The sequence below is a fragment of the Fulvia fulva genome, chromosome 4, assembly GCF_020509005.1.
Source record: "Fulvia fulva chromosome 4, complete sequence".
NCBI classification, from domain to species: Eukaryota; Fungi; Ascomycota; class Dothideomycetes; order Mycosphaerellales; family Mycosphaerellaceae; genus Fulvia; species Fulvia fulva.
Window position 1 is genome coordinate 6,009,970 of NC_063015.1, and position 26,131 is coordinate 6,036,100.

The 26,131-nt window shown below is 52.6% G+C and overlaps 9 protein-coding genes across 9 annotated transcripts; 5 read left to right on the forward strand and 4 right to left on the reverse strand.

Annotated features, from left to right (window-relative positions):
- Positions 1-105: 105 nt before the first annotated feature.
- Positions 106-1,851, forward strand: CLAFUR5_05336 (uncharacterized protein; the record flags this gene model as incomplete). Its single annotated transcript, XM_047904484.1, has 4 exons — positions 106-577; positions 634-774; positions 825-1,377; positions 1,434-1,851. 4 exons carry the CDS (start codon positions 106-108, stop codon positions 1,849-1,851), a joined length of 1,584 nt encoding a protein of 527 aa, XP_047760365.1.
- A 668-nt stretch (positions 1,852-2,519) lies between these two features.
- On the forward strand, positions 2,520-4,127 carry CLAFUR5_05337 (uncharacterized protein; the record flags this gene model as incomplete). Its single annotated transcript, XM_047904485.1, has 3 exons — positions 2,520-2,988; positions 3,310-3,823; positions 3,872-4,127. The coding sequence occupies 3 exons, from the start codon at positions 2,520-2,522 to the stop codon at positions 4,125-4,127; spliced, it is 1,239 nt and encodes a 412-aa protein (XP_047760364.1).
- A 551-nt stretch (positions 4,128-4,678) lies between these two features.
- On the reverse strand, positions 4,679-5,812 carry CLAFUR5_05338 (uncharacterized protein; the record flags this gene model as incomplete). Its single annotated transcript, XM_047904486.1, has 1 exon — positions 4,679-5,812. One exon carries the CDS (start codon positions 5,810-5,812, stop codon positions 4,679-4,681), a length of 1,134 nt encoding a protein of 377 aa, XP_047760369.1.
- A 3,485-nt stretch (positions 5,813-9,297) lies between these two features.
- Positions 9,298-9,621, forward strand: CLAFUR5_05339 (uncharacterized protein; the record flags this gene model as incomplete). Its single annotated transcript, XM_047904487.1, has 1 exon — positions 9,298-9,621. One exon carries the CDS (start codon positions 9,298-9,300, stop codon positions 9,619-9,621), a length of 324 nt encoding a protein of 107 aa, XP_047760368.1.
- Positions 9,622-11,672: 2,051 nt separating this feature from the next.
- Positions 11,673-13,214, forward strand: CLAFUR5_05340 (uncharacterized protein; the record flags this gene model as incomplete). Its single annotated transcript, XM_047904488.1, has 3 exons — positions 11,673-12,322; positions 12,500-12,742; positions 12,995-13,214. 3 exons carry the CDS (start codon positions 11,673-11,675, stop codon positions 13,212-13,214), a joined length of 1,113 nt encoding a protein of 370 aa, XP_047761190.1.
- Positions 13,215-14,252: 1,038 nt separating this feature from the next.
- Positions 14,253-15,554, forward strand: CLAFUR5_05341 (uncharacterized protein; the record flags this gene model as incomplete). Its single annotated transcript, XM_047904489.1, has 1 exon — positions 14,253-15,554. One exon carries the CDS (start codon positions 14,253-14,255, stop codon positions 15,552-15,554), a length of 1,302 nt encoding a protein of 433 aa, XP_047761191.1.
- Positions 15,555-15,714: 160 nt separating this feature from the next.
- On the reverse strand, positions 15,715-17,460 carry CLAFUR5_05342 (uncharacterized protein; the record flags this gene model as incomplete). Its single annotated transcript, XM_047904490.1, has 1 exon — positions 15,715-17,460. The coding sequence occupies one exon, from the start codon at positions 17,458-17,460 to the stop codon at positions 15,715-15,717; it is 1,746 nt and encodes a 581-aa protein (XP_047761188.1).
- Positions 17,461-23,164: 5,704 nt separating this feature from the next.
- Positions 23,165-23,644, reverse strand: CLAFUR5_05343 (uncharacterized protein; the record flags this gene model as incomplete). Its single annotated transcript, XM_047904491.1, has 1 exon — positions 23,165-23,644. The coding sequence occupies one exon, from the start codon at positions 23,642-23,644 to the stop codon at positions 23,165-23,167; it is 480 nt and encodes a 159-aa protein (XP_047761189.1).
- An 861-nt stretch (positions 23,645-24,505) lies between these two features.
- CLAFUR5_05344 (uncharacterized protein) lies at positions 24,506-25,848 on the reverse strand (the record flags this gene model as incomplete). The annotated part of the gene is made up of 2 exons (XM_047904492.1): positions 24,506-25,222; positions 25,252-25,848. 2 exons carry the CDS (start codon positions 25,846-25,848, stop codon positions 24,506-24,508), a joined length of 1,314 nt encoding a protein of 437 aa, XP_047761194.1.
- Between the last annotated feature and the right edge of the window lie 283 nt (positions 25,849-26,131).

A 26,131-nucleotide genomic window follows, 5' to 3' on the forward strand; every position in this document is an offset into this window, starting at 1 on the left:
ACGCACTCTGTCTCACACTTACTTCTTCGGCTCACCCGAGTGCAATCTCTTCGCCGCCGGTACATCGCTGGCGGACGCTTACCACATGCCTCCACCACGCGCATCATGCTGAGCAGTTGCCGTTCAGTATACCCACGCATCCCTGGCGAGCATGAGATCTTCCTGGACACAACCGGTACTGAAACCGATCCAGAACATCTTGAGCAGTTCACAGCTGCACAGATCACGCATGCATATCCCCGGCAGATGAAGCTCGAAGCCGTCTTCCGCGTACAAGACAGTTGTCAAGGCAATCAGGTCGGCCTCTGCGACAACTACTGGCGACCAGCAACAACACTTCTCGACGCAGACGCAGCCGAAATGCCGCTCAATACTTACTTCGAGCACATGTTGTGGATGATTTGGGCATCGATTCAAAGGCTTTCAGGGGTAGAAAAGGATTTTGAGTCGAGGAAGCTTGCGAGGGCTTTTTTTGGAGTCGACTTGCCTGAGCCAGAACCTACTGAGCAAGAGCCCTGTCCAGAAGCGAAGCTCGTGGCTGGAACTGTGGGTACATCGCGCTGGCAATTTGCTGCAGGTGGGTTGTGTTTCATCACGCATCGTCCCTGCTTCGCCAATGCTGATGTCTTTTAGCAATGTCAAGGGAGGTTTTCAAGTTGCTTTACAAGCCGAAGCCTGAGGCTCAAGAGTGTGCAAAGCCCAGAGACCTCTGTGGATCGGACTGGCTGGAGTATTTGAGCATGCACTCACAAGTCAATGAGGACGGAGCTGAAGGTCAGACTTTGCGGCGATGGCTGGTTGAGCAGACTGATCCATACTACAAGCAATTCGGCACGTGGAAGCTGCACAGCATGGCTTGAACCAGACTGACTTTGCAGAAGAATACTGGTGGTTTCAGACAGATATCGATGGCGAAAAGCGATACGTAAGGTTGTTCAAGATGCAGTTCCCATCAGGGCCTCCTCCCGACGAAGAACCCCCCTTCAAGAAGAACCCACAACGGAACGACCAACTAGATCCCTGCTGCCAGAATCCGAAGGGCGGCTTTACTGTATGGCTCGATAACAGAGCATACTTGACTTTGTGTCCGGACAGCTTCGAACGCTTTCCCAGCGATCGACCAAATTTGCAAGTCGCAGAGGGCGATACGAATAAGCATGTCGCAAATCCGGCAAGTAAGGATGAAGATCTTGACATCGCTTTTGCAATCATAGCGGCAGAGCGACAGGTACCTCGCACTCTTGAGCAAGTTGCTGTCAATGCATTGACATGGTACCGTGAGCTGTTCCGCATGGTCGGGTCTCGGGATGGCATGGAGAGACTCACTTACTTCCCGATCGCGATAGCGAAGGCCAAGCCCGAGACACTGCCAGAGAGGTATGTATACCCGGCTGCCTGTCATGAAGTTTGAGCTCTCACTCATACATGCCCAGCTGGTGGGAAGACCGATCGAACTGGCTACGAGCACCAAGAATCGTCGCCTCATCCGTCTACACATGCCTCAGTCTAGCCTTACTGGATCGAGCACCCGTGCAAGGCGCGAGCAAACAGCAACATCACGCCACCCACAATGTCGACAACTACGCGTGGTACGGCCTTGCCGCTTACTTGTCTGGGGAGAAGGATTGGTCGACTGGCGTGGAACGACCAGCTGGTCAACCGTATCGGCCACATGTAGCTCCACCAGAGTCCGATCTTGGGCCGCCGGCGAGAGGGAGCACGATTGTGGAGAGCGAGGATGAAGGGGTTGTTGAAGATGATGGGAAGAAGCGGAAGCATGGTGAAGGTGAAGATTCGGGCGGGGATGATGTCAGTGGCGGGAAGAAGCAGAAGACTACTGGGAGTGCTTGAGCTCTTGGAGCGGTCAGATGACAGTCGTGCATGCACGTTGGAGATAGGTCTTGATTTGGGCGGCAGACATGGGCGTAGATATGCTTTGGTAATGTAGGCAGATGTGAGAGCATCGACTGCTGCACCATCGTCGAAGGCTGCTCCTAGATTGAGTTCACTCCTTCCGGCTACCAGTCAACTATGGAAAGATCATGCTCATACCTGAAAGAGCAATGCCGTCATTGATCGAATGGCGTGGTTCTTCCTGAGCTTTCGCCGGCGACTGGGCAGTACTGGTGATGCCGAACTGTGGCGGCTCGAAGTGTACGAGGGCAGATCGTCACGTACGTCAGTCCTACTCAATCGGAGCAGTTCGAAGCTGACGAACGCCTGACAGAGCCATATGTCCCCGGTGGAGTCGGCCGTGCGAATGGCCAATCTTCTGAGAGTAATTCATGTGGGATCGCGATGTCATGCTTTCGTTGGAGGAGCCAACGCCTCCATAGGACGTGGAAGCAAACAATTACGCGGCAGTGTGCTGTGCGTCAGCCCCCAAGACTGAGATGACTGTCTGCCACATTTGTTCGCGGTCACTCGTACTGCTGCAACATTCTCAACTGATCTCTCGGTGGCCTTTCTGCTTTGCCTGATGGCTGGAGTACACATCTCCCTTCATCAATACTGTAACCATGCATACCCATACGTCGATACTGCTTCTACTCCTGCCTTCCGCACACGCCGGATGGCGGAAGGAAGAGATCAAGAACTGGAATAAGGATATGGAAAACCCCGAAAGCCTGGCAAGATCTCGACCAGAACTGTCCTTCCTGATCCAACACAGCTCGCATGGTCATACCCATGACCTCTGCGACGAGTATTGGCGCCCTGCATCGGATCCACCTCCTCCCGATCAGGTCGATAAGCCGATCAACATCTACTGGGATCATATGCTAAAGATGGGGTCGGCCGCCATCACCAGGCTGGAGTCGGACCCGAATGATGAGAAGAGCTGGATCAATGACCCGGAAGCGAGGAAGCTTTTGAAAGCATTCTTCGCTGTTGACATCGAAGAGCCACGGGCAGACGACTCGCAGACCCCTGCGAAACCGGCACTTCCTGCGGGAACACTTGCAGCATATCGATGGCGAATTGCCAGAGGTGAGTGTCGTCAATCGCATTGCGTTGCATCGCGGGCTGATGACAACACGGCATGGTGCACAGAGTCTTGATGACATTCTTTCCTCCGCCTGGGCATGCACCACAAGTACAGAACAAGCCTCGGCTGCTCTGCGGATCCAAGTGGCTTGAATTTCGTGATCCAGGATCTTTGGCGGAAGCAGACGTCGCCGGTATACAACCATCTGCTGGAATGACGCTGAAGGAATACGCCATGAATCATATCCTAGTGTCACAGGAAAACCTTGGTATCAGCATGCCTTGTTCTCTTTACCTCACCTCATACTGATCTGACTCTCACAGACGACTTCTGGTGGTTCCTCGCCACCTCGGACGGCTGCAAAGTGTACGTTCGGTTGAGCAAGCATCAGTTCCCACCTCCAGATCAGGACAATGAGCCGCCATTCCGCAGAAACCCGGAACGCTACAACCAGTACGACCCTTGCTACCAGAACCCCAGCGGTGCATTCACGATCTGGATCGACCCCATTAGCACCATTACACTCTGTCCTGATAGCTTTCAACGTTTCCCGAGCGACAGACCTGACCTCACTCTGCCAGAGATACCGTCAGAGCTTACGATCTACAGAGGAACATCACCGGCCAATCAAGCGCAACCCGATGATCCAGAGATCACGAAGCTATCTCCAAAAGCTGGGCTGGAAGATCACACTTTGGAAGATACAGCTGTCAATGCCTTGACGTGGTATCGCGAGCTGTTTCGACTAGCTGGGAGGGTTCCCGGGAGTTCGATCAATGAAGTGACATATATCCCCCGAACTGTCGCGAAACCGGAGGCTGCTGCGCATGTCGACCTGTGAGCATGATCCACACCATTACAGAAGCTTGAGCTAATCTTAGTCAGATGGTACCAAGGTCGCCGCAACTGGAACATCGACGCTACGAGGGTAGCCGAGAGTCCGAGTGAGTGCCTGCTCCTGGCCTTGAACGAACTCGCGCCTCCTTTGATGGGACACCAGGAACAACCCGCAGCTGTGAAACATGTCGCCAACTATGCTTGGTTCAGTCTGGCGGTGTATTTGCAAGGAGAGATCGATTGGTCCACGGGAGAGGCGAGGTGTGCTGGGCTGCCGTATGCACCGGTGACGGCGATTGGGTAGGCATGGAGGAGCAGCAGATCGAGATACCTGGCTTGATACTGGAAACATCACTGGAGCAATGGCCTTGAGCTGATGTTTGAGTAATGGGAGTCATTTCAACGAAGAGAGAATGATCAGACAGACCAATAATCATCTGCCCCCCAGACCAGAGAGCAACACTCAAGGATCCGGGTAGATGGCTCGGCGTTGGTTGCTGAAGCGGGGCATGCCTATAAAATGTTAAGACACAGGTCAAGAAATTCGAGTGGAGAGGCTATGTATGAATCGGGTTCAGTCTTGCTGTCTACTGCTATCAACCTACATGCGGTGGTTTCTAATCGAGTTCTGGTATGCCGGTCTCGCGCTCACGCTTGATGTGTGGAGGCAAAAGCTTGGTGGTAGACTCCGTGGTTTTCGCTGTGCGTGCTGGCGGAATCGAAGAATATCTTCGGAAGAGGTTTCGTGTATGGATATCCAGAGTGTCTTGGGTTGGCGGTGCTTGCCTGTCGGAATCTTGCAATCTGTGAAGTAGTGTCGGCGGACAAGTATGTGATGTTGCATCGATCGCGGTATCAGGCGTAGGTATGTTCTCCACCTCCTGTCTTCATCCGTGGGTTGCGTGTCATCCTGCCGTTCTCATAGTTGACGCCGCTCCGAACGTGTCGCTGTTCTGCGTCTATGGGTGGGAGATCTGGATCCTCCTTCGCCTTGGTTGGATCCGTGGGCAGCAGAACGACGTAGTCTGGCAGGAGATCGTCTTCTTTGGCATCGAGAAGAGCTTCTTTCAGATCATCTCTGCGATGTTTCTCCGATGCTGGTGGTATGGCCAGCTCGAAAGCTTCCAGGAGCTTGCTCATCTCAACCGCGGTGACAGTGTCGAGGTAGATAACTTCGAGCAGATACCCGTAGTGTTGTCGAAGAGCTTCAATCGGATCTTGGGCTCTGGCGTTGTCTTCCAGTAGCAGCTCTGGGTCCTCATCATCCTCGAACGCGTCTTCCTTGTTTTCTGTATGCTTCTCCTCCAGTTCAGCAGGCGAACTCCACCGATATTCCTCTGCCGACAGCTTCCTTCTCTTGCTACGCGATTTGCCGAAGCTGTACTTCAGCGGATTGAGCTCGTCCTGATCTATCGCTGCCATCTCTTTCTCCGCCCGGTCTCTGTTGGTGGGGTCGACCATCTCCCGGCTGCGTCTGCGTCCTTCAGCACGGCTACTGCGCTCGACGCGAGCATGTGCTCGGTCTCCTTCGCCAGTCTGCCTGCCGCCTTTCTTCTCCAGCGCGCGCTTCCTCTGCTCCGCTGGTGTGTCTTTCCAGTAGAGGATGTCGTTCACCCACTTGGCGATGTCGCGCAGAGTCACGAGATCGAGCAAGTAGTACAGGCTTCGGTTCTTGTGCCACCGATACCATAGCTCCTCATCTGGCAGCAGACCCGGATCGCGGCGCTTTATGCGATCGATGTACGCTTTGGCTTGGTTCGTCGGTGCTGCTGCGATCGGCTCGTCGAACTCGTCGTCCGTCATCGCCTCGCGGAGCTCTCGAGCTGTTCGTGGCGTGTGTGTAGGGTCTGGTATATGTTCCACCAGATCGCCAACATCCTCTTGCTGTGACTCCGTACCTCTTTCATACGTTGCTGTCCTCAACTCGCGCATTCTCTGCTGGTTGCCGCGCGGCAGGCCATGCTCGCGACTGCGGGTGGTTGATGGCATAGTGTCGACGGCCCCTGACGCCTACATGTTCTGTTAATGCGCGTTACTGTCGTGATAGTGGCAGTCTCGCGCGACTTCCACTCGAGTCGTGTCTCAAGAACGTGTCGGCTAACGTCGCGTTTTGACCGACAGGTATCTCTGTTCGATGAAGCAGTCGGGAGGCGACGGAATTGTGGTGTTTTTGCTCAGTGTTCGGATTTGATGGTTGTCGTAGAGGATGTGTGGTTGTAAGATTTATTGTTTGGGCGGCGGAGGATCGGCTTTAGTATCGAGGCTGCATCGAGGCAGCTTGCATTCACAGCGTCTGACGTCGACCAGATCTGGCGAAGAGACGTCAGTCAACGCGGTATACTCGACAGATCACACGTATGTAGAGACAGAGAGTCGCCCTAATGCGCGTAAAAGGTGTAGTAGTTGTTGGGGAGGAAAAGGGTGCAGAAAGAACAGACAATCTGCGTGACCAAAGTACATTGCAGTGTTGCGACAGGTTATTGATCTTGAATTTCTGCAGCTCTATCTACCAACACGATGCATATCTCTTCGCACATTTACCGAAGACCGTAAACTGCGTTTGTCTCGGCAAATTGCATGGTAGCAAAAAACAATTTATCAGCCCCTTTCCATGCCTAGCAACGTGATCCAGCATCATATCGAATGGGCTTGATATCATTTCACAAAGTCGAATGGCAAAAAACCCATGTATGACCGAAGGAACAATCCAAGATCAGTACCTGGGGAAAACCGGTTTCTTGAAGTTTATCCTTTGCTGAAGCCGTGCCTTGCTGCGCCTGCTGTGCTGAGGATCAATCATACCTTTCATGAGTTGAATGCACGATTGCGAATCGACCATAGTGGACGATCGTGTGCTGTTGATTTGTAAGCAAGTTAGCGAGCTGGTTATATATGTGAAAGCTTGCAACGACCTGCGGCTGCTGGCCTTGCCGCTATCTAGTGCACGCCACAACTTCACCCTTCAGTAACAATGCTGCCTCTTATCACGAACATCAAGTCTCGAAAGCGGCCTGGATGAGGTCTATCTCCCCAAAGAAAAGGGCGAATATTTCATGAGAGGCGTGCTTGTTCATCTGGCCGCTGCTTCTGCAGCCGCGGAGGCGACATGAACCGAACTCCTGCATCTCAAAGATCGACTCGTACGCACATACACCGATTAACATACGGCTCTGACTCTGCTCAATCCATGTTGTCGATGAGGACCTCATAGCGGCAGCGACGGGCTCCGTCAGCGCGTTGTTGGCTCAAGAGGCTCGACCGCCTTTCACGGCAAGTAACGCATCCTCGCCATCACCGAACCTGGCTGCAGATACTGCCGGACGCGTAAATTCACCTTACGCAGCTACCAAGATCGTTGGAGTGCACGACTACATCAAGAGAACGCCGGCGTGCTACAACAAGGGTTTCATATACAATCGTCAGACGCGTATGGATATTCAGGCAGCGGCAGGCATCGAACAACATACCCGAGCCTTCATGAAGCACAGAATGCGTCGAACACACCTTGCCGACACCGCAAGCGCTTTGCTTGACTTTCCGATCGTGTACGGGATTGGACAAGCTCGAGATGAGACTACTGGGCCTGCTGGTGGCGAAGACCTGGAATACCAATTGGGGGGATCAACCGCAAAGAGAAGGGGGAGGAGAATAAGCATATTGACAATGTCATCCGCCAAAACGGTAGTGAGGAGAAGGAGAACGATCGACCAGCAGCGGTGAGAAGACGAAACGGCATGGTGGTGGCAAGAGTCCCTTTCCGGGTCGCAGGGAGTGTGTACTACAGTGCCACGGTCGAACGTCTTTGCAACACCTAAATTATGAACTACACCTAGAACCTGGCCGGGAAGATCTTGTTCCGCATAATACCCAGTCTTTGTTCGAGATGCCGCTGGGAAGTCAAAGCACATCTGGGCCACAAAGAGCAAGGTGACAAAGGAGACAAAGGAGGGCCGTAACAATGCAGTAGTCTCACTATGGCAGTTTGAGCATCGCTTGCGGGGATCTCCCGACGCATAGATCGAAGAGAGGCTGGAATATCCCACGACTGATTTAGTGACGGCGATGAGATATGCCACCACCGCCATTACGAATGGGGAGAGAACAGGAGTCAACAAGTTTGTCTTATCCACCCGGAAATACTCTCATGATAGCCTGGATTCGCGCAGAGACGACGGGAGCTCTTTGACCTTTGTCTCGGCGATCCATCGTTCCCTATCTCTAGGTAAATGTATGTCTTGGGCCTTTGACCTACGAGACACAATCAAGCAAGCTGTAGGAGCATATATTAGGTCGAAAGCCTCTCTAGATCTGCGGCTATTAGACTAAACCTACCTGCTACACTCTTCTAGAACTTCAGGCACATCGCTATATGCTATCTCCTACATTAGACCGCGGGCAAGGCCACCAAATTTTTGACGCTAACCTTATTAGATTAGATGCCTTAGGTGTTAAAGATTTGAGTGGCTTGCTACGGGTCTAAAAGCTTTCCGCACTAAAGAGCCGGATTGTCGTATATAGAATACCAACTTTCTATAACATAACGACGCGTTTACAAATAAATGAACGGATAGTTAGAGGTTAAAGAGGGTATAATTCTCAAGGGCACTGTATATTGTAGTGTTTGTTTATAGCGTTGTTTGCCTTTAAACGAGGAGTAATTCGAATAACAGTCCTAGGACAATATAACTATAAATTACGGCGTAGGTTGTTTTAATCGTAGCTTTAACGTATATAATATAATAACTTTCGAAACATTGACTTTACTATCTTTTCGAGATATAGTTTTACTACTTTTTGTGTATCTAGTGTAGGTATTAAGATATTGCAATTAAGATTACTAATTCTAATTCCTAGTAATAACGCGGATAGCGGATAGGCGTTAGGCGCTTCGCCAGAGGCTCCGCCCGAATGTCACGTGTGTCAGATTATATAATTCGGTGGACCTCCTGCGATCCGCCTGATATTGGAGGTAGGCTATATGCACGATATATCACCTCGAACATGGACGAGAAAGTGAATAATTCAGCCGGACTGCGGTCCAGAAAGTGTATCATATCGACAAAGTAGGTGTTCCGAATGCGGAAGGTGAATTACGAGACTGATACTAAAGTGCAGTGAATCGTGCTTCTTGGCGAAGAGAAGGAAAAGGCGCAATGTACGACGCGTCTTCTCATGTGAGATCTTCAAGGAAAAGCGAAAGCAAAACCGATAACTGACATCTCCACAGTTCATCATCTCGCATCAACGAATAGCACCGATACCTTCTGCGCTTCCTTCTAGGGGTCCCTCTAACAGTTGCGGGAGACACGGTGTCGACTTAGGAAGTTAACAGAATGCCTATCAACAGGATGCCAATTGACTAGACGACTCGATTCGGCGACTGGACTTCGAAGCGACGCTTCCGAGCCACTGATGGCCTGAGGTACACAATCGTCGCAGATGTCAAAGTGACTCTGAACCCAGACTACAGCTGCATGCGCAACTACGACACGAAGTTCTGGATCCGTCGCAGTGGCCGTCCGGAGACGACCAAGTATCTAGGAGCGGTGGAGTCTTGCGACGTCTGGAAAGGCTGGCTGTCGGCAGATTCGGGTGAGCCAGTATGGTTTGAGGGGCTTCTCGCATTGCCTGAAGGGTCCACAGAAGGAATCCGCAGCCATGCTGGTGCAGCAGACGAGATTCCTGACAAGAAGAGGGCTTTCCTGCGTATGCTCGATCAAGATGGCATTCCGACGCAATCCCTTCCGTCGGAAGCACGCCGAGCTCTACGTTCTAAACGGATCCACTACATCCTGTGATTCGAGCTGAAGGAGAAGTTTCGTGGTGGCGGCAGGTTCTCAACGCCGTCTCTCTTCGCTTACGAGGCTGCGTTGCGTGAGCCGAGAGCAGGTGTCTGTGGTCTCCAAGAGAGATGCTTAACCCTCTCGCCAGCACCGCTCACTAATGCGACTTGGGACATGGAAGACGCCGGAGTTGAAGTTGAGGAGTGGGACAACACGAGGGAGGCGCTACGCCGCTCGTACGTGTGGTTTGGTGTCGATACCTGCGTGGAGCCCGCGGTTGGCGTCCATTGTGCCATGATGATAATGGGCAAAGCTATTTCCCGCGAGCTTCAAGACGACAGAAGGCCGACTCCTGGTCCAGATCGAGTTGTCAAGGCTGCTGAGAAGGATAGCAGGGTCTGGGGAAAAAAGGGGCGACTTTCGGCAAGCCAACCCCCAATGACTCCTACAATGCTGACGACTCAGCTGACGACTTTAACGGATTTGATGGTCCTGACGGTTCATCTGGTATGACGGAACAGTATACCGCATCTACGCCCACACTCCGCCTGAGATCATCGACGAAGCGAGGCTGCAAGAGCAGATGTGGCAAGAGAAACTGAAGCAAGACAAGACTGGCATCCATCCGCACACTCGAATGCTTGGCATATGCAGGCTAATTGAAGAATGGGTCGTGAAGGACATCATGGGTGAGCGAAGGGAGATGTACCTCGTCGAATGGGGAGATATGAGGGTCCCTACGATTCAGCGAATGCGATAGTGCTACGGCGTGCATCAAGCGCGGCAGTGAGATCGTCCAAAGGACTTGGTCTGATAGGCTCAGTCTGCAGTGATGCATGTTTAATCCATAGAATTGGCACGCAGCGGGAAGTTCAATGCCGGATTCATGCTGGTTGGTCGATCAACGTCTGTGTGAAAGCTCCTACTGATATTCTCGTGCTTGGCTTGACAATTCTTCGGCCATCTATCTCAAGCGTCTACAAGGTCTCGTATAGAGCGAGGCCACCGCCTGCTGTCCCTGCCTTCTATCGATCGCCCATCTCTGCACACAGATGCTTAGTATCTCTATTGCTTCCCGAGGTAAGGCAATACCGCGGACATTTCCAGCTCTACAGGCTTGCCAGCAGAGGGCATCTTTGAAGCCGCTCCGACCCGCTGCAAGCCGTGAGAGCAACCACGATATACATTTCCGCATGTAATTCGCATTAGTGTCTCTTGCTGCGAGCTTCGGGAATCAACACTGCAGTAGCAGGATTCGCCGAAAGGCCAGAGCACGGATATCACAGATCACTGGCTTACTGGCCCCGGAGCGACCTTTGCCTCGGAACTGAGTAAGATATAGGGTCAGTAGACGGAGACCGCCGTCTGTACACGCCCGCCCAGTTCTCCACCGCAGTCTGCTCTTTGGGATGGCTAACGACCATTGTATTGCAAGCAACTGACTGCATACCACGCTTGAGCAATACCGAAACTAGGCGCTTCGTGATCCAGCCAGGTACAGCTATGAGACATGACTTTCCTCGAAATGAGACCAGATCTGATACATCATTCTTCATCAAAGACACCGAAAGTCCGATACAGATGTGACGACACCTTCGCAGTTCTTTGTCGGACGACACAAGTATGGCTACAACCTCCATCAGTAAACTGGCTGATCCTGGCTGGTTATGAGCGACAGTTTGTCTTCGTCTGGTTCTGCGTGCAGCGTGCAGCGCCGGCGCAGAACCTTTCCATCCTTTTTTCACCCACCGAATCTCGCTTGACTCTAGAGCGGACGCAGCTTCTGGGCACCCAGGCCAGGCAAGCCTGTTTTCTAGGAGTCTCGATGATGGCTTTCTTGGAAGAAGGGCAGCATGAGCGCGTCTGGTTCAATGGCGAAGGAGCTCTCTCAGCCAGCCCGTTAGCCAGGTGTACCAAACTCCTCTACGCTCAGAACTACTAGACCGCATGAATATCTCCACGTTAACCATATACCGAGGATGTTGGTAGTTCTATACACTATTGCCAGTATCTACACACGGCTGATGGAGAGGGTGAACGAACAGGCGATTTTGCAGATAGCCGTCATGGCGGCAACCGAACAGCTGTACGGTCAAGATGTTATCGGGAAGACAGTGCTCACCGTCCGAGCGGACGCCAGAAAGGGACAATACAGAATCGCTGTCACCGTTCGAGTGGCGCGGGTTAGAAAGTACATGTGCAAGCGCGAGTACGAAGGCAGGTTGGCGATAACCCCAGTCGCCGGCGGCGAGGCACAATATCTTGATTGGATCACGGCGAGGGACGTCGACAAGGTCTGGAAGTACGTTGACAGCGGCGGGATGTTCGATGGCAAGCGGATCTGGATTGAGGAGCTGTGCAAGATTCCGCAAGGGTATCGTGGCAGCATCGGAGAGCACGGTGGCGCTGGTGACATCGGTGATGTTCGCAAGTCGTTCTGTCTCGCCTTCGAGACCGACGGCACACCACGAAGCTCGCTACTCACCGACGGTGCTGACATCCTTACTGCCTCTCGCATCCACTACATCAAGACATTCGAGCTTGAGCCCGAGTGGCATGGTCAGGGCGTTGCGACTCCTGCACTCTTTCTGTACGAGGCAGCCCTGAAGAAACTGCAGGGTGACCTTGCGCTCCTCGAAGGCGCCTTCATGCTTTCACCAGGGCCGACATACAATGCAACGGCACGGGGTCGAGCTGGAGAAAAGACTACAAGAGAGTACGATGACACCTGATGGCAGCTTCAGAGCGGCTATCGGCGTTGGAGCGTGCGTACAACCGTGCCCTATCCAGACGGGCCTGGGAGTGGCATGAGACTGATGGCGAAGCCAGTGTCCGATCATGTGCTGGAACACGTATATCTCTTAGATGTTAACGACGACAAATAACCAGTCAGTAAGGACATTGGCCAACCTACACTAGCTGGTCTGGTGGAGCGACCAACACTCAGTAGACTGGAGCGAGAAGCGGCGGAGCTGGAGAGTACCGGCAGGAAAAAGGAACCCACCAACTGCGGCAGCTACATCTGGTACGATGGGAAGCCGTACACCATCACGCCTAGCATACCAGACAGAGTGGTAGCAGAGGCTAAACTACAACAGCAGATGTGGCTTGAGAGGGAAAAGTCGAAGCTGAGCAGGTGACACTCCCACTATGCGGTATTGGGTAATGACGGCCCTAGTGATGGCTGGCCGGTTCTCGGTATCATGGGTGAGCGATTCGACCAGGGACACATCCTCTAGCTTGTCGTGTGGGGGGACGTCGTCTTCAAAGGTGGTCGGTATCGTCCCTGGCCCAGCTAGGAGCCTGCCAATATCCTGAGTCGAGTGATGATCGACAACTGGATCGAGGCTGGGAAGGGGCAACTTGGCATGTACAGACGTGTACGCAGGACGACACGAGGCTTGAAGACGAGGAAGCAGAGACACGCCATTGCCCAGAACAACGGTCATGATGTAAGCTCAGCAGGAGATGGAGGTTCCAGTACAGGCGTGGATCAAGATGAGATGGGCCTTGACGAGAGAACCCCAAATCATCACTCTGGTCAGACCATGGTCGACTTTGAACATGACGGCGATGCCATGGACGAAGACTATGTGGATCGAGCGTGATGCTGATGCTCATCTGCATTCTGTAATAATAGGACAAAGCATGCGTTTGAGTATCATGTGGAGACGCCCTTGTTTAGCTTAGCGATGACACCAGAGATATCCAACAATGAGGTTTAATCAACTGCTTCCGCTTTCAGCAGCTCGCCTTGGCGACATGATCGAAAGTCACCCCCAAACTCATGAACACAACCCACTCCCTGCTTTCTTGATCCAAGGAGGACGAATGAAGCTACCCACGATCTGGAAGTGTACGTGATGAACCGGCTGACATGTTCTGGATGCAGGAACAATGCTTCATGAGGCTCCACTCGTCAATCGTCTCTCCCACCTCGGCCACAGCTGTCGTCTCGCGTATATGATGTTGATATCCATGCGCCCTACTTCTGGGGTCGCAATTGATGCCGATATCGATGCTCAAAGCATTGATTGTGTGACTTACACATGAAGCGTGATTAAGGAGACAACGTGCAAGACATGTGTCTTGCCGAGACTGCAGTGTTGTGGAGAGGCCGGCAGAGGACGTAACAAAGACTAGACAGCAACACCATGTTGATGCTTTGAGACACCAGCAAGCAAGATGCCTATTAGTGACGGCTCATTAAAACATGTCAAATTTCTGTGTTCCAAACTTGTCATGAAGTAGCAAAGAGCATCCGTATTGGTGATATCCATATGCCAGTAATGGTAGTATACACAAAACATTTCTCTATTTTTGATCTCTAAGGTCCATATACGCATGTGTATAGACACCATGAAAGTGCCTCCTCGCACGGCGATGCAGACTGGGCGCTATGATGGGCACGTGAACGGAGAGCACACTCGGCTCCGAGACGCAGTGAATGGTCCCAGCTTGCACATGACACTCCAGCCCACCTCAAGTCTTCCTTTTCTACAACCCGCACAACCCGAACACCTGTCTGGACTTTACAACTACACTCGCATTCCGTGATCTTTCTCTACAGTCTAATCAAAACACCTTTCTGGACCTCTCGACCACAATCGCGCTTCCACCAAGAGCTTGCCACATCGCCACTCGCCATGCCTGAAGCACGTCTCGTCGGAGAAGTGCAATCCAACTACTTGTGCTTCAACGACGACTTACATTGCATCATCACAACAGACCTCGACGTCTTCCAGAACCAGAAGTACAGGTGCATGCAAGACATTTTCGCTGTGTTGTTCATCGAGCCAGGAGAGGGTGGCGAGCGAGAGCCGGTAGCCAAGATCGTTTCCTGCGATGTGCGAAAGACGCTGCGATATGCTGGCACCTCACAACAAATCTGGCGCAATGAGCTGGTGGGAATCCCGCACAACTACACAGGAACTTTCGATCAGCATACCGACGGCAGCGACCCCATCGACGACAAGAAGAAGCCATTCGTCTTGCTGTACACTCGAGATGGGATTCCGAAGGCGAGTCTCGGAGAGGATGCTCGAGCGGCTCTTGCTCAGAAATGTGTACATTATATCCTTGAGATTGTGATTGAGGAGGATTTCCGGAGAAAGGGTCTGCTGCCCCACATAATCTTCGCATACCAGAAGGCACTGCGCGAGCTTCCTGGCAGACTCGTTCCAAAAGAAGCTGCCATGATCCTCTCACCAGCGCCCATGGCGAATGTCAGCGATGACATGGAAGGTAATGGCTATCATGTGAAGCCATATAGAGATGTCGTCTGGAGGCTCGCTGAAAATTACCGATGGGGGGGCTTTGAGACCTGGAAGCCATTCCCGGTCGGCGTCCGAAGCGGCCTGATGCTGATGGGCAAGCGCATCTCTGATAAGCTCCGGGACACTGCGGAAGATATGGCATTGGATGAGGAGGATGAGGAAGAGGATGACGATCAAGATGAGTCGATAGAAGGCTATGAGGTCTCCCGTCGCCACCCCAGATCTGAGGTTGAGGTGCTGCTAGCAGAAGGTCCCAATCGTCCCAGAACCGTAGATGGGATGTACTGGTGGTACGACGGCAGAAGATGGATGATCACGCCCGAAAGCCGTGCGGAGGACGTTGAAGAAGGCAACATGCAGCAGCAGATGTGGCAAGAGATGCTGGACTCTGAGAAGACCGGACAGCATCCTCACGCCAAGATCATCGGCGCGGACGACGATCCCAATATGAAGTGGGACATCGATGGCATTCTCGGCGAAAGAGATCACCATGGCCAGACTCTGTATTTGGTGGAATGGTGCGACATCCTGCACAACGGCCAGAGATATCACCTGCCGCCTACCTGGGAGCCTGCGAGCATGCTCAGGCGTCGGATGATTCAGGAGTGGCATGGCATCGAGGCAGAGCAAACGGGGATGCTGAGGAGGAATAGGCGGTGGTACAGAAGATGAGACGTGTTCCAGTCTGATGGTAGCGAAAAGCGAATGTATGGAGCAATACATCTTGACGAATCGAAAGCACTGAAACACCCTTACAGGACACTGACCCCCCTTCCGCTCTGACATATGCGTCATGCTCCCATATCTGTAGCTCTGATGTCCTTTCTGCTGTTTACGGATTGTAAGGTCGATCATCACTGCCAGCAGGCCTACAACTCTGATGTGTCCTGATGTCCAGCCACCTCCATTTGATCTCAGCTTCATCTTCTCGCGCCTCCACTTCCGTACTACTGTCCCAATGGATCTTCGCATACTCCAACTCTTCCCAAAAGTAGTGCCTCAACTGCCTCTCTGCCTGCTCCGCGAGCCGATCTTCCGTCATCCGCAGGACATGCCATCGCTTGCCGCGCTTAGTATTATTACAGGTACAATGCTCGTGCAACGGCATATGCTTTTGTGTCCAGGCACAAGCTGCAGCTCGAAAATGATGCTGCTCGCCTGATTTCGTCAATGTCTCCACATGTTGGAAGACCCCAAGAGCCGTGATAGGCAGGATGTCGATCATGCCATATCGTGCCGCATGCCAGGCGCCGTGAGAAAACAGATGCCGTACCGTGCTTCGAGCACCATGCTCCTCCAGACGATCAACACTGTGTCTGATATGCTCCAGGCGCTTGATGCGATCTACTAAGACTCCATCCATCACCTGGACAAGGTAATCTGACCAGAGCAGGAAGGCATATGCACTCTGAATCTTATCCAGGTGGTAGAAGCGTCTTGCGAATTGGGTCGGTAGTCCATTCGATGATTCTGATCTCCTTGTCTGGATTGAGGGCCCGAAGGGCAGCTCCCAGAAAGGCCGGGTCTTCACTGCTTCCGCGGCAATCGTAACAATCTGCCTCTCTAGTTCCCCAGATAGTGCAGCTCTCGCCAGTTGCAGCTCTTGCGTGACGTTGTGGAGACTCTTTCTGACCGTCTCTATGGCTTCCATATAGTCCATGCTCCAGTCGTACAGCCTGCCCGTGTTGTCCATGATCTTCAGTAAATTACGAAAGTTGTGCCAGCGAGTGAAGATACTGACTTTACATGATGTCGGCATGTTGGTATCGTTGTAGATCTGATGGACGAGTGGCTGCTCCGCTGTCTCACCTCCAAGGCAGGGTAGCAGGGGTCCCACGATTTCGCTCAGGACAGTCACAGCTTTCGACGGTTGCGAGCTTTGCCCCAGGTCTTGTAGCCTACCCACGGCTGATCGAGACATTCTGAGCCTCCTCTCTATTCGATGAACATGATCATCTGCAGGCGTAGCTCTCGGCCAATAGACCAGTCCTATGTCCCTGGACGGCTGAAAAGGTGGATCACTCGACCAGTCCTCCCAATGCCTTGGCAACATCCAGGCTGCCTTGGCAAATCCGTCTTGGATCTTCGAGGGTACATGACCAGCCGACATGCCGTCTTGTGAATGTATTGGACATTCTGTGTGCTGAATTAGGTCAATGCGTCCGTTGGCCCAGATCCACAGCGGACGAAGATAGGACATGAGTAGGATCAATGCCACTATGACTGCGAGACCCGTGAGGAGGTCATAGATCACTGGTCGCAAACGCGAGAGATCAAACCATAGCAGGCCCTCACTCTCCTGGCCCTCCATTGAGCCTTGTCTTGCCTCGTGCTCCTCCCCTTGCCGATGCTGCTTGGAACTCTGCTGACCATGATTCCACTCGCTGTCTCGGCTACTCGGCGAAACCGCGTCATCTGCGATAGTTTGCAGACCTTCCGCTTGCTGTTCCAGGTGCCCATTGAAATTTCGGATGCTTTCCTGAAGACGCTTTGGAACTGGAGATGAAACGGCAGACGCTGGGGTCGTCGACGTGGATACAGCTGGAGGAATAGATGCGTCATCCATGGAAGCTGACATGTTTCGTTGTGCAGTGCAGCATACCAGAGATCCCCGACTCCGCAATGGCGGTACATGCGCCGCCGGATGCGGCCCTTCATTGTACTCTTTGTCCGATTTGATAAAGCCGCAACGATCCTCGCTTGTGACATTGATCACTCTGCCTTGCTTTGTTTGCCCATCGGAGTGGCTCGGAAGGCGAAGACCCGTTATCAAAGCGAGCTTACTGGCAATAGGTATCTAGCAAAAGCTGTGTGGAATAATCAAAATTTGACATCGAGCGGAGTATCGGGCCAGGTGTGTGCTGTGCAGATGTGCACTGTAACGGCTAGACACGCTTGACAGTCAGAAGACTCCCAGCTTTCATCAAAGAAAGTACGCGCATGCCAGCTGCCCTCGCCACGACCGAGAGGCTTCTGTCTTGTGCAAGATTCATCGTATTAGCCGTCGCAGTTCAGTACTGACTGACCATCGAGCATGACCTACATCATGTTGAGTTCCAATCTCCCGCCGAATTCCTCTCACCTTTCGGTAGATCGACCACCTGACTTGGCCCAATGTTAATGTCATGGGGTCCCATGAGCGACATGCGTACAGACAGCTGCAGCATAGAGTGCGTCGCTACATTGGACTCCAAGGATGAAAAGCAATGAACTGTCTCCGAGGCATCCGTCAAGCTCGGCTTTATTGTCTAGATCAAGAGACTTCCGAATCCCCGGCAAGAAGAGGAACAATATATTCGTCCCTGCTTCCTGGATTCGGACCATGGAAAGCAATCGTTTGGCGAGCCTTTGTGACCGTCGCCCTCCGATCCGGTAATTGTGGTGCGGTGCGATGGAAACCCATTGACACATGAAGCGGAAATTGCTTTGACCCAATTCATCACAGCCAACATGAACCGGCACAAACACGAGATAGCAGCCGCGCGAGAAGATCCCAGAAGAATCCAAGACGTGAGCCGCATTACTGCAGAGAGATTCGACCCGCCTGGAGTACGAGTCCATGAGACCTGGATGAGGCGTAGCCAGATTGCTGCCGGTGATGGAAAGCGGGCGACCAGGACGAATCCGTTCATAGACAATGGTGGGCGTAGGTACCAACGGATCGTATCAGCAGGCGGCCTGATGCGAAATCTCTGTATGGCATGTGGGGCAACCGACGGGGAGGATGGTAGAGAGCTGGTGTTGTGTGGACGGTGCTGGGCTGTCTGTTACTGTAGCCAGGAGTGCTCGAAGAATGCGTGGCCGCTGTACCAGTCGCACTGTAAGAGTCCAAGATAGGTTCATGTTGCTTAGGTTCTGAGCTTGCTGCGTATGGTGCTAGTTGCCCTTTGCACTAGTCCACAATGCAAGAGTTGTACCTGCCATTATTCCCGATTTCCGCCAGTGTCGATGGCGTCTCTGTCTGCTCCCTTCACGATCGGCTACTATGCTTGTCAATAGTGCACATTGAAAACACCGGTGGTCATTCAGCACCAGAACTCATCTCCTGCAATCTTCCTGCCCATTTACAGCATCAATCATGCCCGCCCTTCGGCGACTTACAACGAACATCACGCTGATCGAGCCTGACACGACACTCCTGAAACGACCACTCGCACTACCACCCGTCGCGATCCACGACTTGCAACCGCACGCCAAGCACTGTCAAAGGCTCGGCAACATTGTCGTCAGAAGGTACAAAAAGCAAAATCAGGCAATCATACCGCCAGCATGAATTCTCCACATCCGGTGAGCGATCAAGAGGCGCCGTCGGCCCCAGACATATTTGACCCACCGCCACCATACGAATCGACACCTTCTCGCACCATCGCAAACCGACGGAGTATGCCTGCGAGTGGTGGCATTTCAACATGGGAGGATCTCCAAGCTCAGGAAGCAAGGCTCGCGGGTGAGGGATCGAGTGGTGCTAGTTTCCCGCTCAAACCACGGTTCACGGTCATGAAATCAGATCTCATGTGGCACCTTATCTTGAATTCGATCGCCGCGCTGGTGGTGGCGGCAATGCTGGTAGTACTGTTTGGGATGGGACTGAGAGCGATGTGGGAGATCTTGAAGGCGTTTTTGCTGGGTGCTTGGTGGGGTTTATGCTTCCTTCCGTGTCGACATCATTCGCCTCGATTGTGGTGGCGGCAATGCTGGTAGTACTGTTTGGGATGGGACTGATAGCGTTGTGGGAGATCTTCAAGACGTTTTTGCTGGGGGCCTCATAGTTGTTATGCTTCTTTCCGTTTCGACAGCATCGATCGACTGTATCCTGATGGGTTGGGGATGTTTCCTGCGCTGCTGCTTCGTAGCTTGTCAATATCAACGACATAATCTCACAGGACCTACCTGTTCGCGTTGCCCAAGGTCTTGACAACTTCCAGTGTCATTTTAAGCACTTCTCTTCCATTTCATGATTGCCTTTGCGGCCTTCGTACTGGATGGTAACGACCTCGACTGCGTCGTCCAGTGTGCGGTCCAGAGCTCAACCGCAGATGCTTGCCAGTTGCTCTGCAGTCTGCTGCCGGGTATGGTGCTCCCTGCTTCCTCTCCTTCTCGGCCACCTTCTTTGGCTTCTCAATTGACACGCTTCGTCCGATGCTCTTAAGTGATCTTCCAACCGCCAGTACGCGACGAGAGTACTTGGCCACTTGTGGTGATCAATTCGGCAATCCAACTCAAACTCCACCTTCGCCTTCGCCTTCGCGGACAACCGTTGTCATTTATGTTATGGGACTACACAACAACGTGCGAGGATCCTCTTGCGATCTGTAGCGAGGTATTCTCATGCTTCGTACAACGCGCTCGCGTGTTTGTGGAGGATCGCTTGGGAAGACGGGTGTGAGAGGGACGGACTACTCCTGAATATCAGTCTGGATTGCTGGTCAACGACTGGCTCTAGGCCGTGGCAATCGGGTATCTTGTGCATGCATGGTTGGCTGTAGGTGTGAGCGAGCATCCACGTCGCTGTCGGTGGGCAAAGCTGATTGATTTGTCTCCGTAGCAGTCGCCAATTGCCAGCAGGTAGCCAAAGTATGAGCATGACCCAGCGTGAAAGCCGGAGTTGCTCTTCGAACCACTGCCGTGAAGCATCGCGGATATCCAGCTTCTTTTTGCACCTGCTCCTCCTCAATTCGCTCGTGTTTGGAGTCTGCGGGGTACAGCGATGGACTGAGTCGATCCTCTTTGCGCTGCTCGTTACCGAAGGAACTCTCTCGTGAGTCTAGTGTGATCGAGGGTGTGCTGATGTCGCGGCGCTGGATGTTTTGAAGGTGCTCGCCACCTGGAGTCGCTGGTCACACCAGAGAGGTCGACCAGGCGACTTCGGGTAGTGTTCCCATGCTGTCTAAAGCACTTTGGCTTCAACCCTACCTTGAGCCATCGCCAGTCGTCTCCTATATAGTGCTCCCAACAGGTATTCCAGCCTCATCACACGGTGTTCTTCGAGTTCCTCTCTTACGCGCTCCACAATGTGTGCGGCAGTAAAAGGCGTATTTGGGTGCGAAGCCCTGTCGCCGCCGGATCCCCTCGACAATCGCTTGACGCCACGTCTGTGTATCGGTATACTTGGTACCTTGCTGTCGGTCCGTCGACCTTCAAGATGTCTCATGCTCCTTATCCTCCGCGCTATATCTGATGGCGGCTTCGAAGGCGCGTTTGGCGGCCGTATCCAGCCATCAATGGTGAAGTGTGTTGGACGAGAGGTACTGGTCTCAGGCGCTAGGTTAAATGATGGCGTTGAAGGTCTCGTTCGATGTGGGATCCTTGGGCGCGGCAGGCGTACAAATCAAGGTGAGGACGGATGTCATTCGTCCAGGAGTGGCGTGGTCTCCCGTCGTTGCAACACCAACCTTGTCAATCAAAGGGGCGCTCGCTGCTTGCCTCACGGATGAGGTGGAGTACTTTAGCAAGGTGTCCTCGCTGTTGTATGCCTGGTATCGTGCATTAGATCTGAACGGTGTAGTCGCCGCAACGTTGACTAAACTCAGATGTATGAGCAAAGACGATGCAGCATGCGTTCACGCCAACCACGCCCTGTTGCCACTACCTGCAGCGGCTAAGCCTCGCTTAGCAGATGTGAGGTACATATACTATTACAATTTGCAGGGCTTATATCAGCTGCAATCTATGCAAATTCACTACTCAATGTAGTCGAGTCAAACGCATGTCTCGTAAGTAAACACACCCACCCCTTCCGCTAACTACGCAATTTCAAGGCAGTGGCATGGCATTTATAGGAAATAAACCCTCCTTTCGTACGTATTAGCGGTAACATCCCAGACTGGCAGTCTTGACTTTGGCCGCGGAGAGGTTTTCCTTAGCTACCCGTCAACAACTCGGGTAGCTCGGGTTTTGCATTTTTGATGGTTGTTATGATCGATCTTTTTCGTTTGGTTGTGATGGTTCAGAAGGACCTCAACCTTGGCAGAGTAGTAGGTGTGAGATAGGTAGTTCAGAATATGGCAGAGTGTGAAAGCAATCGATTTCAAAGCCGCGTGTCGTCTCAACTTTTTGCACATACAACAGACATGCAGGTGCATTGCCTGCATGAACGTCGATTTTGATCCTCACTATCGTTTTATACGCTTGTCTTTCTCTCGTAGAATGCGTGTCCAAACGCTATGTCGACCCTATGCAGGCTCTTGGTACGGTTGAGCAGTCATAGAGCTCAGAGCTCACGCGTTGAGGAGTCGAACTCAGGTATGCCCGCTTGCCCCTTTGGTTTCAAAGTCGGCACTCTTTTAGATCAAATACCATTGACAGAATAGCGAGCCTGGCCTGTTCGTCTGCACACAACAAATACAGATCGCTCCAGGTTGAGCACAAGAATCGCCATCAACCTGCCCCTCAATTGTCACCGCTACTGGTAGGCAGTGAGTTCGTTCGATACTTTCTGATGGCGCAGACTACTCAAACACCAGCTCCCAGCTCTCTCGCATCGGCCGCTCGCACGGTCAGAATGATCGAGCATCGGTACTGATCTTTACAGTCTTCTCCCAATCTGTTAGCCATGACGAGACGCTCCGCCCTCAGAACGAACCTCTTTACGCGTGTACACCTTCATCGCGGCTTGACTCCCGCACCTCCGTCCATCGATACTAACCGCAGCGGTCATCTGCCCCACGACCTACAACGATAGCCCTCTGGCTATGCTTGACTATCTCTCGCCTCCAGAATACAGCTCTCTTCTCACGATACGGCACCGTACAAACGGACACATGGTCTCCACGACAGCATATTGAGGGCGAGGTGGAGGGAACGTGGATACTTGGAAGGAGAAGAGATTGAAGTTAGTAGCACGTTTCGACGGGAGGAGGAGAAGAGGAACGAGTCTACGGAGGAACTTGGTCCACGGATAAAAAGGCGGGAAGTCAGGCAGAAAGGGATATTGATGCAAAGATATTGTTGATGGCATAGCTGCTACTACCTCCGGTATCAGGCGCGATCTTCCTCACCGAAACGCGTCTGCTATGCGTATTCGGGCTTGCATCCGCTGTTCGTCGGCGCGAGAGGCACGCTCACATGTATTGCCAGCCTGCTAACACTGTAGCCTATCTCTGCTTTGCGCCTCTCGCACCACCTATCCAAGCACCAGAGGCTGAGAGAATCTATGTCTTTGCTCTTGATGGCTATCGCCGACCGGGAAAGCTTGTATACTGCATTGCGTCAGTATTGTATGTACACAAGCATGGGACATGGTCACTCACCCAGCTGGCCGCCGATCCAGTGGCCTGACCACTCTACTGCTCATTGTCGGCCTCAGCCTCCTCCGCGCGACGCGCATCCTCGAGCTCAAGCCGGCCACAGTCCTCCGTATCCGAGCCAGCTTCATCTTGAATCTCACGGAACGTCGGACTGTCCGCGATCGCCTGCTTGATCTCGACCCATAAGTCGCGATCTGGGCTAGGGTACGGGATGTTCGAGTAATCGTTCTTGCGCCAGGCGCGCTGCTTGTCCTTTGCGACGGATGGGTTGGTGGACATGGTCTTGTGGCTGTATAAGGCTTCCGAGGTGTATCGTTTCTTGTGAGGGCAGACCTCGGCGAAGATATCGGAGAGGTGCTCTTTCTTGATGTCGCCGGGCTTATCTATAATCTCGTCGACAAGGATGCGCACGGTAAAGTAGTCCTTGTAGGACCAACTCTCGTTTGCGGTCTTGGGCTTCTTAGCGGAGGATGCTGCTGGGGCGGCGTTGTTCTTGTTGGTTGAGGAGGAAACCATGGTATCAGGAGGTGAGTTGGGGTGGTTTGGTGGTTAATGGTTGGTGTACGGTGGTCTGATGCAGGTGGCGGTTGTGTGTGCAAGAGAAAGAAAGGTGCGATAAGACAGGACTTTAAGTAAGCAAAGTGTGCGTCAGGTCGAGGCGAAGCGGACTTAACATATGACGCAGCATTCACCGGCCAGAAGATGTTCGCATTCACTGTATATATAGGGTCATCTTGTATATAGGTGTCCAATAATGCTTATGATGCGGGATTAACACGCCTTATATAATCTTTACTAGTGTTTGCTCACGCTTAGGGAACAAGGGCCTTGCAGAACAAAGCTTGGGGAACAAGGCAATGCGTCAGTATTGATCAATAGACCACGATGGACGCAACAGTTGATCGACGTTAATAGCACATAGCATAGATCGCATACAGGGCATTTACAGTTGCATTGCCCAGAGCGTTGGCGAAACTAAGGTTTAATCGTTGCAGCAAGGCCAGTAGGTGCTAAGCATAAGTCTGTAGATCCTGCTTTCGTATAGCACTAGGAAGCAGAAAGGTCCATTAGCAGCGATATTCAACAGAGAAGATATATGGGTTGGTCTTCCGACTATTACTATAGCAGAACAAGACTCCGATTGCAGCTATGCCAATTCAGAGCTTCAGCGGGATGAAAGTATTTCAGAAGAGCTTTTGCTTATGTCTCTATCTATACACAGTAACACCGGTCCTTCCTTTATCGAGCAGTGCACCTCCTCGTCTTCCATGCCATTATATGCTGCAGCTTTGCCCTATCAGACTTTATCGTTACCCGCACACACTCTTTCGTACAGTGTCTGCCAAATATCATCCTTCCCCCATCATCCGCATTGCACTACAAATGCCTGAATGGCACGATCGCGCCCTTACACTCCTCACACTTCTTCCCGACACACATCCAGCAGTCCCTGACAACGTTGTCCCTGATCTTCGCCTTTACAGGCTGCAAGGGCGTCGCACTCCGTGGGCCGGAATACTTCTGTACTCGCTCGTAGCCAAAGATCCACACATCATGGCCAATCTCAAATGATGTATATCGGAGTTCGCTGTCATTACGGTGGAACCAAGGACCGTCTTGAGCCTCGGTCGGGCCTTGGATGTCGCTGAAAGATGAGGGAGTCTTAGGAAAGCACGTGTGGCAGACACTGTCGTCGCACACCATGACATATTCCCCCAAGTCGATGTGGACTACTTGGCCGCCGTACTTGTAGGTGGCAGAGTCCGTCGGTACGAGAGTTGCGGCCTCATCGCATTTGATCTCGTCATCGAGCCAAGTCAGATCTTTGTAGTGGACCATGGAAAGCTGTACAAGATCTTCCATGATAGGTCCGAGCTCAGCGACGGTTGCTGGAAGCGTCGCAAGGCCATCGATAACCTTGTAGGTGTCCAGAGTGTTCAAGTCTTGAGGTCCGTTGAGCTCGGTGGGGATATCGTGCGGTGTATCGGGCAGTAAGTTGTTCCCCGCAGGCTGCTCTGTCATGGAATCTGTCTGCTCAGGATCCTCCAATGCTTCGTGTTGGGGTGGTCGTGAGTCAACTGGGTCGACCTGATTCTGTGTCGAAATTGGCTCTCCTGACATACTGTGGGCTGCAATGCTTGACGGAGGATTCGAATCTCCCTGACGTCGGTACAGCTGGAGACACTGGGTACGACCATCGTTGGTGTAGCTTCGCAGGGTCCACTGACCATGATCCTTGACCAGCTTGCTGTCCGTATGGTAGTGACGAAGACGCTCACGCGAGCAGTTGAATACCCATGACCTCGGCGGAGCTCAAGATCTTGGGTGCGATTCTCGTTGGAGTATGTGCGAAACGCCCACTGACCGCCGAGTAGAGGATCTTCGTCGTCACTGGTTGCTTCAACATCCAGCATCTCCACATGTGCATCACCTTCCAAATCTTGGTGCTCGGAGTTCAGGAGAGTCGTGAATCGTGACTTATGCTTCTCCTCTGTAGAGCCTGAAGCCTCATCAGCCGACGTCGCGACGGCTCGAGGTCTCACACTGTCGCCACCGTCTTCAGAATCTTGACCTTCGGCGCTAGCCATCAATCTCGCTTGTTCCGCGAGCTGAGCTGCTACCATGACTGCTACCTCGTGATTGGTGAGGCGGGGCCCTGAAGGAACATATCTCCTTGAGCCTCTCTGACGTCTGTCCTTGTTCTTCGGGGAAGACGCCATGGTGCTTAAGCTCGAATCGGGGCGGAGCCCGAGTGGTGGAGGCCTCGTGTTGCCAAGCGACGGATTGACGTTTAAGGATGATGTTCGAGATGGCCCGTTATCGTTTAGGCTCTGGTCTTGAGCTCTCGTGTTGAGCTGTGTTGGAAGCGCGGCTCGAGGTTCGGACTCGGACGGCATAAGCTTGCGGCGTTTAGCTTAGGAGTCCATTTTCGTGATGGAATGTTAGTCGAAGGAGGTTGAGTAATGTGTAAGATATTTGCAGCGTTGTTAATGGTGTCGAGCG